The sequence below is a fragment of the Sinohyriopsis cumingii genome, chromosome 1 (genome assembly GCF_028554795.1).
Source record: "Sinohyriopsis cumingii isolate HCF-2022 chromosome 1, ASM2855479v2, whole genome shotgun sequence".
Lineage (NCBI taxonomy): Eukaryota > Metazoa > Mollusca > Bivalvia > Unionida > Unionidae > Sinohyriopsis > Sinohyriopsis cumingii.
This window is the reverse complement of record NC_142961.1, coordinates 51,809,232-51,819,944: the sequence shown is the minus strand read 5'-3', so window position 1 is coordinate 51,819,944 and position 10,713 is coordinate 51,809,232. Positions and strand designations below refer to the sequence as shown.

The 10,713-nt window shown below is 35.1% G+C and overlaps 1 protein-coding gene across 1 annotated transcript in view; it reads left to right on the top strand.

Annotated features, from left to right (window-relative positions):
* Positions 1-4,059: 4,059 nt before the first annotated feature.
* The window catches only part of LOC149806865 (uncharacterized), a 47,758-nt gene continuing 41,104 nt past the window's right edge, over positions 4,060-10,713 (top strand). The window contains exons 1-3 of the mRNA XM_089978038.1: positions 4,060-4,210; positions 6,879-6,966; positions 9,972-10,101. Of these exons, the coding sequence (XP_089834164.1) occupies positions 6,931-6,966; positions 9,972-10,101 (166 nt within the window). The 5' untranslated portion in view covers positions 4,060-4,210; positions 6,879-6,930. The remainder of the gene's footprint in view (positions 4,211-6,878; positions 6,967-9,971; positions 10,102-10,713) is intronic.

The window sequence follows — 10,713 nt, the reverse complement described above, 5'->3', positions numbered from 1 at the left end:
TTATCTCGGTCCTTTCGTTTTTTCTTCTCTAAACTCTCTATTGTCTCGCCTCTTTCGCCCTCAGTCTTTGTGTGGGTAGGTGGATACGTAGGTACGTAGATACTTGGATAATTGGGAAGATATATATATGTCAGTGGAGCTATTCCCCCTTTCAAAGTGAACAGAGAAGCAACCTAAATCTTCTGTCAGATATTATACAGGGAATAGATCTTTACTCCCCTCTCGTTATGTCAGATATTGTCCTATCGGAATTCAAACATATGCCAAAGGCTATCTGGTTAAGCCAAAGATGGCAGACCATAAACAAGCCTAGTTTCATAAGATTAATGCACTTCCTAACGGCTATTTCATCACTGACTCATATTAACATCACACGAGACATAACATTTCTGTTATCGTCTCAATTGCACAAATGAATGAATGAAATTCATTAAATGGATTAACTAGGTTATTGTCAGCGAATACACACATTCAAGTCTTTAGCATACATGAAATCTCTTATTCATGGCTTACAACATTAATTTCAGTCAATATGCACTCAAGTCTTTATCATACGTGAAATCATCTAAGATCAGAGAATCCACACGGATTCTCGTAACTCATATCAACTAAAGTAATGCATGAAATTCTTAGAATACCCTGATTCATTACAAAAATTAAAATGACAAATGCAAACAATTCGTCAAACTTATATAAAGAAGATCATTATACCAATTCAGATAGATGAACTCAAACACAGTTATACACATATCAAGAAAACTGATCTACGGATTTAAACAAATAAATTCATGCAAATATAAGCAAATACATTCAAGCAAATCATTTTATTGGTATCAACGAATTACATGACATTGATGCAAATACATTGTGCTTTCAAACTTTGTTCGCTTCTACGGCCAGAATTGTGTCCGTCAACTTTCCAGACATCCGGTCCCTCGGATAAATGTTTTACGAGAGAATTCCTTCTAAATAAATAGAGAAGAAACCTAATTCTTCTAAATCTCTTTTTTTTTTCCTCTTGCAGGAAAATGTAGACTGGCTACACTTTTGCGATGGGGCATATTAAAACCAAAACATTCGTGTTGAAAACACGCTCCTCATATAGCTTAACCAATCAGGATTAAATATATCGACCGTCTTTTATAACTAGCTACCAAAATTGCGGTCAGTCTGACTTCTAGATTTCCAAATAACTGATTCTGGGCAATTTCAACTCTGACATGTTCGATAGAAAGATCGAATTTAACATTTTTTCTTCCAATCTGTCTGACGGTTAAATAAACGAAGGCTTAATTAGGAATCACTTCCTCTCACGACACAGACATTAAAAATCATTGCAGTATAGCGACGTAACACGCACCTGTCCCCATAAATCTAATTAATTGTTCTCTTGCCCAAATGAATGTGCTCTTTATAGATCGACAGAAACTTGCACCCTTACATTATCAAATTGCCTTTGATCAACATATGAAAACTATTTTGATACCACAATGTGATCTGATTAAACGTAATCATCCACTTCCCTATTGTCTAAGGAAACGAAAAATACATAAATTATTTTGCTTCCGCTAACTGTTTGCTAACTATCAACTTTGTGTAATTTTGTTTAGGATCTCACTGTTATTCTATTATCTGCATTGGTTCAAATGGGTTTGCTGGCCTCACTGATGCTGGCCAATGAACGCCAAACTGTCCATTTTTCGACAAATTCCCACGTTCCTTGCCTGTATAATCCAGTGCGTTTTCATAAAGTCTTTGCCAGCGGTTAGTTTTTATTCCTGAAGATAAATATATTTTAAATACTTGATTCACTCTATATTTCATCGAAATTCTACTTCTGTATTTTCCAAAATAAACAAGCCTTGTTCTATTGGATTTGCCGCTTTTAATAACTTCACTTTTTATAATATAAACCACACGTATTTTGCATTAAGTACATTAATGTTATATTGCTCCAAGCGACTGTTATTTTTTTTCTTCTTCAGCACAATAAATATTGGCAAATTCATTTAATATGTCCTCTGTTTGAATTACTGGATGATCATCATCAAAGCTTGCTGTTATGTCCTTTTTCAGATATTGTTTCAGCGTCATGCTTTTGATGTGATGTATTATCTTCTGTTTTAACATCTGTATTTTGTAGATTTAAATAAAACATAAAAGTATAAAGCTTAAAAAGGAACTTGAATTTGACTATATGTGTGTGTGATTTGGATTTTTAACGTAGGTTTAACAATTTTTCAGTCATATCGCTACGATGTCTGCATTGTGGCAGTTTATAGTGATGTCTATCACTGGGGCATCATGTCGCAGACATGTAGCATGATGTCCCACCCAGTCATATCCTGACACCAGGCAGACCAATCCTAACACTAACCTCAAACTGCGGAGCGCTAAGTCTTTGGTATGACTCGGCCGGGGATCGAACCCACGACCTCCCGCATCCGAGGCAGACGCTCTAACCACTAGGCCACCGGAGCGGTCGAATTTGGTAAAATATACAACACATAATTTGATGAACATCTGTAAAAATAAAGACAATAGTAAACAATTGTCTTATGTGCTGAGATTGGAAAAATGTAATAAATTTCTGCCAAGAACAATTGGTTGGAATTTCCGTGGGTTTGCTGGCATACCATTGGCTTTAAGCCAGTCGGTATGTGTCTTGCGCTCATTTTGTTATACAGAGTTTAGACTATCTGGTTATTTACAGATGTAAGGTATGGCGTTTTTATCCTTAAGCTGTTCTCTCTTCTTTCACTCCGTATGTTGTAGAGTTTAACGCCATTTTCAGCAGAAGATAGGCTATACATGGGGGCCATTATAACTGGTGGAGGAAGAACCCGGGAAAAAACCCGGAAAGAACCACCGACCCGCGAGAATCTACGGGCAAGCTTTCTCACAAACCCACATTGGCCGAACCCGAGACTCGAACCCACGCAGACAGAAGCGAGATGGCAGTGATCCGTAGCGGTGAATGCTTTAGACCACTCAGCCACTCGGGGCCCCTTATGTGATACTGTATAACATGTTTGAGTGTATAGTGTGTATATTTCTACCCTGTTTTTCTCATTGCACTTCCCTGTTAGGTTATAGGGACGTTATAGACAGCATAGAAGTAGGCATCACTCTGCATTTGTAAGGACAAATATTAATCCTTTCGTCACAAGCACTAAAACTCCGTGTATTACGCCAGTGGTGTCACTCGGGTTGGTGTCACCCAGTGCGGTAGCTCATGGTGTCACCCCCATGGTCCTCCTTCCGTAACAGACCATACAGAATCCTTAGTAATGTCATTTTGGTGTCACCCCCTCTGATGGTGTCACCCGGTGCAGTCCGCACCCCCCGCATCCCCCAGCGACGCCACTGCTGTGCCTGCTAGTCATGTATTTAACTATGATCGGTTATCCGCTTATGAAATCCGACTAGACCGAGCAATGTGTGCTCTGTAAAATTAGCAATTTTTCATTTTGGTGTCACCCCTCTGAGATGGTGTCACCCGGTGCGGTTCGCACCCCCCGCACCACCCTAGCGACGCCACTGTATTACGCACAACTTCAATGTAATAAACGTTTCCCGTTTTGAAACTTTAACAACAGTTAGTTAAAACTTGAACGGAAATGTCGTTACTTTGCAGTAAACCCCTAGCTTCGAGCCAAATTCAGATAGTTAGCCTGACCGTATGGCTAATTTAATTATGGTCTCAACAGGTCCAAGGTCACATTTCATTTGACATAAACAAAAAACAAAGAAACAATCCTAAACAACAACGACAACAATATTTATAATTTTAAAAAAAGTGTGTGCAGTGTTAATGTAGTACTGGTCGAATTTTTTTTACAGACTTTAGAACTTCACCATGAAGTCTGTTTGCACTCAACAATGTCAGTTTTAAAAAAGTTAACCCTCTGCAGCAATTTTGTCGAGCGGATAGGCGTATCTTCACAGTTAACTGCAAATTGAATTTAATACTGGATAAAATATACTAGCAATGAAAATTGATCGGTGCACCGTTGTACCACAACACAGCTTCTTACCGCAAACTGCAGACGACAAATTTCTTCTTGTGTGCTATTAAAATCAGATGCAGTACAGAGCCTTTATTGATGTTCCTCAGTAGTATTAATCAATTATTATTGAGCACCACGATAATTTTCAACATTCCAGAGAAGACTGTTTGCATTTCTAAGTTGGGGCCTAGTCCAACAATGTAAGAGACAGCACGTTAATTTTGTTTTAGTGCTATGTAAGACCCTGACGCCCAAAACATAAATATCAGCGTCGAGATCTTATATGTATTACTAAAGTAGGGGCCTAGTGTCTAGAGATGAAAGTGTGATTTTCCGTTCTTCACAGTTGAAAAATTACATGTCCACAACACGGGGGCTCGTATCGTTTCTTACAATCGACCTGTCATACATGTACTGTATCATAATATATAATACATGTATGACAGGTCAGTTTTAAGCAACGATACAAGCTCTGTGGCCGACAATGGACGGATGCAGAAGAGGGTTGGAAGCAATTCAACTTAATCCCCGCCCAACCCCATTTGCTTTTTCTAGCTAAAATCATCGTGTATACAGTACTCAAACACTTTATTATCTCTGGGTTTTATATTTTGGCCAGCAGGATTTTCCGATTAATTTGGGACATGCGATGTCTGCAGTTGTTTACAGATGTAAACCTGTAGCCAGTAATGACGCATTTATTTTACAGCACAACTTACTCTAAAATGTCAACATTTTTTAAAATAAGTTTATATTGAAAAAGAAGGAACATCACATTTTGGTAAAGTGCATGCAACTCTGTTGATCATCATATACAAAAATCCAGTCAAACTTGTTATACCTGCATTGGTTTTGATTACAAAATATACTTACTGTATCATCTGATATTTGATGATTATATGTCATATACCAATGGTGACTTAGATGTCCATACAAGGTTAAGCTTGGAATTTCATTCCATGGTAGCCAATACGGACAAAAATTGACAAAATATTGCTTATGATAATACTTCTTGTTCATAAATAATCATTAAATAACGGTTAAGCTTTCTTGAAATCAGTAATATTTAAATAATAATAATAAAATTAATAATATTTATTTATATATTTATATTTCTTTGCCCACATCTCATTTAAAATTCATATAAAGTTAAATAATAATTGCTTTTGTTTGATTTTTTTTTTAATGTTATTGTTAATAGATTTCCATTTTAATTTCATTTGTGTGTCTGATTGTATCATTGGATCCTTTCATTTTTTGTGTGAAAAAATTCTACCAGTGAAAGCATGGATTTCTCTTACGTAAGTTGCAATTTATGTTTATTATAATATGTGCATGCTACTATACCCAAGTTAGAGAAATACAGAGATAATATAGAGTTGTTCCTCCATGGTACGTTAATCACGGTGAGCCACCATAAACTGTTTTATTTACATTTACACGCGTTGATTGACAGATTTTTTATAGGAATAGAAAGAAGGAAAGTCATTGAAACTTCACAAATTTTAATTAAGAAGCAAGTAGCAAGACAGTTTTAATATGTACCGATAAGAACATTAAGTACCACGATAATACATATTTCTGGGCTACCATTCACAGTCACAGTTAAAAAGAAAAAATGTTTGCCTTTTGAAGTAAAATGAACTATTCCATTGAGTCATCATGAAAGATTGCAGTTTAATGTATTATTCCTCAAGAATTCACATACATTCTGTAGAATTTCAAAATTTGTTGTAGGATTCTAGGTAATAGTATTCACCCACCTACCCACCCAGCAGTTTGTACCCCTCCCCCTACAGATTTTAAAAACTAAAGGCATTGAGGTTATATAAAATATGCACAAAACTTAATTCATTAATCATTATAAAATTTATAACCTGACTATTGCCATAGGATCCATAACACTAGCATCTTGTTTGCATTCCAAACCAGGCAGGAGTTTCTATTCTGAAACATTCTGCATATTTACATGAATGAGTGAATTTTGTTCAGGCAACAGATGTAATGTAGTTTGCAATTTTCGATAACCTCTGAATAATTCTGTAAATTTGGTAAAGTTACATCCCTTTGAACACATATAAGAATTACATCGTTGTATTTTCTTCAGTTTTAGAACAAAAAATAGAAATAGTAAAAATGGACATTGCAAATATTGAATGCAGACAACACAGTTTTTGCTGAAAATACATGGACAGTTTCTATTTGGTTTGAAACTCGAACAAAATGACAATGTTAGGGGGCTCCCTAGTGACAGTTAGGTTAGAAATTATAAATTGATAAATGAAATGGTTATGATTTGTGCACTTTTTATATCTTTGTTGTTTTCAGTTTTTATTATTGCTAGTGGGGTACAAACTACTTGGAGTGGAGGTAAATCCAATAGAACCATGATGGCTGGGTGATCCAGAGGCTGCAATAGGCTGGCTAAAAATGTCCAACATGGACATGAGCTTGGGGCTAAGCCAAAGGGGAAACTTTGGACCAAATAACCCATTAGTTTCATGCACATGAGGTCATTCCATGTCCTTGCTCTTTAATATTGCAATGAGTCCTTTTGCATATAAACATATTTGGATGCTAGTTTGGTGCAGTTGGAACTCCTTATTGTTTTCAGAGTACACTGATCTGTTGATGAAGTATTCTGGGTTTTGCTGACACTTATCTTAGCCATTTGCATTCCGCTATTATCTGGAAGAATGATGGTCTGTATGGTAATAGGTATGAAACATCATAGTGCATGCATTTACTTCAAGTAGTGTTTGAGTCTCAATTTTGATTTGCTCAGCATAATCAAAATGTCAGTATGTTTTCTTATAATAATTGAAAAGTCTGTATATTTAATTATATATTTTATCTTTTTTCAACAAGGAGTCCAGCTATTGAGACACGATGATTTAAAAAAAAAAGATAAATAACTGAAATGGTGAAGTATCTTGGGATAGATTATTTGCAAACAGTGAGTATAATTATGTAAGTTTATAAATTATTTTTTGTTCAGGTGAAGTGAAAACATTTTGAATTTATTAATAAAAGTGATAGCAAAATTAAATACATATGCTAAGAAATACTGCTGCAATTATTCATCTTGGCAAATACAAATGAAAACTTTATTGCACATGCATTTATGCTTGTATGTTACAGCTCATGTTTAAAAATTGTTCTGCATCTTAAAATTGTATAAATAAATGTTACTTAGTAATTAAAGTTAGGGATCTTTAGATGGTACAGGTTTTATCAGGAACATGGAAGTGTTGTTGTTGTTGGCTTAATGACATTATTCTGCATGTAACAGGCTATACATGGCAGCAAGTATAACTGGTGATGACGAACCTGTCAAGCTTTCGCACATACAGTGTGACCTCGCTATAACAGGGTAGTTGGGAGCCATTGAACCTGACCACATTATAGACCGAACCGTGTTATAAGCAACCAGGTCAGTTAGCTGAAGAAAATGTACACAAAAAAAATTGTGGGGGGTGTAGGTAATAAATGCAGGCAGCAAAATATGTGCTTCATCGACACAGTTACCGTCTTAAATTGATGCATATTAAATGAGAAATACACCTGTAGTGAAAACACAGAAGACATATACAATAGTTTACTTTATTTAGAGAACCATGAATTGGTTCATATACGTGAATCCTGTTTATATATATAAATGTCTAATGGATGGCATGAATAGAGTATCAACACCATGTACTCACCTGCGAACCTCATCATATACGTTGAATCCACAATACAAGTGATTCCATCAAAAATATGCACACATACAGCTTTAAAATATTCAATAATTTTGTAACAGGTCATATTGGTCTGAATTCAGTGGAAAAAGATAGCACAATCATGTAACGAATGACGAAGCACATATAATTTCAGTACGTTCCAAGTCAGTAAAAGTTAGTTTGCGTTTTAAGCCGCGACGTTGGTAGCGTTCGTAAGCATTAACTGTTTCGCTACAAAAAGGAAACTTTCACAGCACAGTTAGCTTGTTCCAGTTACATTGGAAAATTAAAAAATCCATCAGATTCCATCACTTTTATTTAAGTTTGGTACTTTGAAGAAAAGTTCTTTGCTGTTATTGAAAGATTGTAGTCTGCTTTCTTTCATAAAGAGTGCATGCGCTATTGAAATCACTGCTAAAGGACAGCTTTAGAGAACCAAACAAATGCCCATTTCTTATTGTGGCGGCAACATCAAATAATTGTATTGCATGATTGAGACTGGTATTTTTTTCCATTTGCTGAGTACGTTTTCATAACAGTCGGTGCTTCAAAGGTAATCTGTTTCCTTTGAAATTTCAGCAAACTATTTTATCAGGGTACATTTTTAATAAGGAATTAGCCGTCGTTTGGACTATTCTAGTTGCTGTCCCTCCATGCCTATTGAATAAATCAATAAGTAAGATGTATTTTTTTTTTTACATTTGTGCTAGCAGCATGATGCTGCCTTCCATGCATCTGAAAATTAGGACGCATGTGTTCTCATGACAGGGATTATTAAAAGAATGTGAGTGTTCTGAAGGATTTAATTCTGAGTGAAAAGAAGAGGAATTTTACTTACCATCCACATACAAATGTCAGTCTTTGTAAATATATTAATTACTAGCGAGGGGCTGAAAATCCGATGAAAGATAGATTACAAGACAATGCCTCATCTGGTTGATATCCATTACCAGAAATTTCAACAACAAAAAAGCAGATATTTCACAACGTACGGAACTCATGCTAGATGTCAAGATAAGTGGATTACGATATAACAATGCACTGTTTAGATGGTTTGTCAATATGGACAAAGAATTTGTTTATGTAACAATAGATAAATATCAGTGCATTTTATATCCAGTTTGTGGCTTCCTTTCATGGGGCCTCTGAATTTATGCACTTCAAACCAATGGTTGTATATAAAAGTTTAAACAGCCAACAATGTTGCCAATAAATAAGAAAAGCCACATGGTATGTTTTACAGCCAGTAAGAAAAAACAATCCAAGTTTGCGACATTGGCAAAGACCTACGCGATCCCAGAATAGACTTTTTATGCAGGTTTTTTCGTACTTTTAAGAAGAAAAAATTACTTTTTCGTGTACAAGAAAAATACATTTAAAATTTCAGAAGCCAGGCCACAATCATCTTGTATTATTCGTACACAATCTCTTCCCCAAAATGATAACGAACCTTTTGCGTTTTTTTCCATACATTTTAAGAAAGAATTTTTTTGTGCACAAGAAAAATAGATGTATATGAAATTTCGGGAGCCACACCACGACCGTGTTATATCTGAATTCGTGTTATAGTGGAGCACACTATAGCGGGGTCACACTACCTACATAGGCAGAGCTCAAGACTTGAACCCAACTGTTTAGGGGTAAGATGGCAGTGATTGGTAAAGGTGAATGTTCTAGACCACGCTGCCATACAGGGCCCTCATTTTTTCTTAGTATTAAGCATATTGATATCTTATTATATAGTAGATATCCATCAAGAGTACAGGATTATCTGCAGAATTTTCTTTAAAGAAAATATCTCTATACTAATTATTTGTTTAGTGGTCCTAACAATGAAGTGAAAATGGACCCCAGTTCCACTATTATTAGGTCTGATGGCCTATACCACTGCTAAATATTTGAAATCATTTAGTTCTTTTCAGTTGAAATAGTTTTCTCATGGCATCTTATTTGATATTGATCTGTTTCTGAAGATCATGGGCAGAGTCCCAATCTAATTATGTTTCTTGTTGGATATTTTGGTAGTTATTGACTTCATCAGTATAACAATAATCAGAGTTAAATGCATGAAAAATACATTTTTATTTTTAAAAAGGTGCATCGGTAGTTTGTCAGATCTTCCATTAGAGTTTTTATATTTTTAACCAAACAGATAGGTTTTATTTGTTATTAAATTGAATAGAAAACAGTCATAAAACACTTATGATTTTATATATATTTGTATGTTTGTATGTTTCAGGCTCTCAGTAAAAGAAGGACCTTTTTGTCTCAGACTCTTCTGACCATTCCTCACCATCTGGAACATGTTTCAAACTACCCACACAATGGAACTCTTCAAGATGATACATATAGAACTCTATGGCTCCAAAGTATTTTTTTGTCAAATATAGCACATAATTGTATATAATCAAGGCATATTTTTGCCAGTTTTTTTAAAATGCTTTTGTACACATTTTCTGATTGATGAAGCTACATTAAATGAATGGTTTGATGTGTAAAAAGACAAAGAAAATGATAAAGAGTGATTGTTTCCAACACAATGCCAGATTTGAGACATTTGTTGTAAGCAAAAGTAGGCAATAATAGTAGTTATAAGTTGATTAAATCTATTAACATTTTGTAACAAAATTGGTTTTGCAGCACTTTTGGGATAATGAAAATACATTTAGTCTCAATGCTTTATTAAATGGTTAGCAGGTCATATACTGTAACCCATTATTTAACAAATGCACTATGTCATGGTGGAGATAGAGCAGTGTACTCTAGGACTTCTACTTTTACTTAAGTACTGGACAGGTAACTTACACATGCATTACATAAGTGATAACATCAAGATTGAATATTAATGTTAGAATTTTGATGCTTCATTGTTTGGAGATGATTTTGTGCATGGGAGTGACCTGTGGTTTTGCCTGGTGTCCTGATTTTTCACATTAACACATGGGTGAAGTTTAATGGCAGTTTTGCCACTTATAATTTTG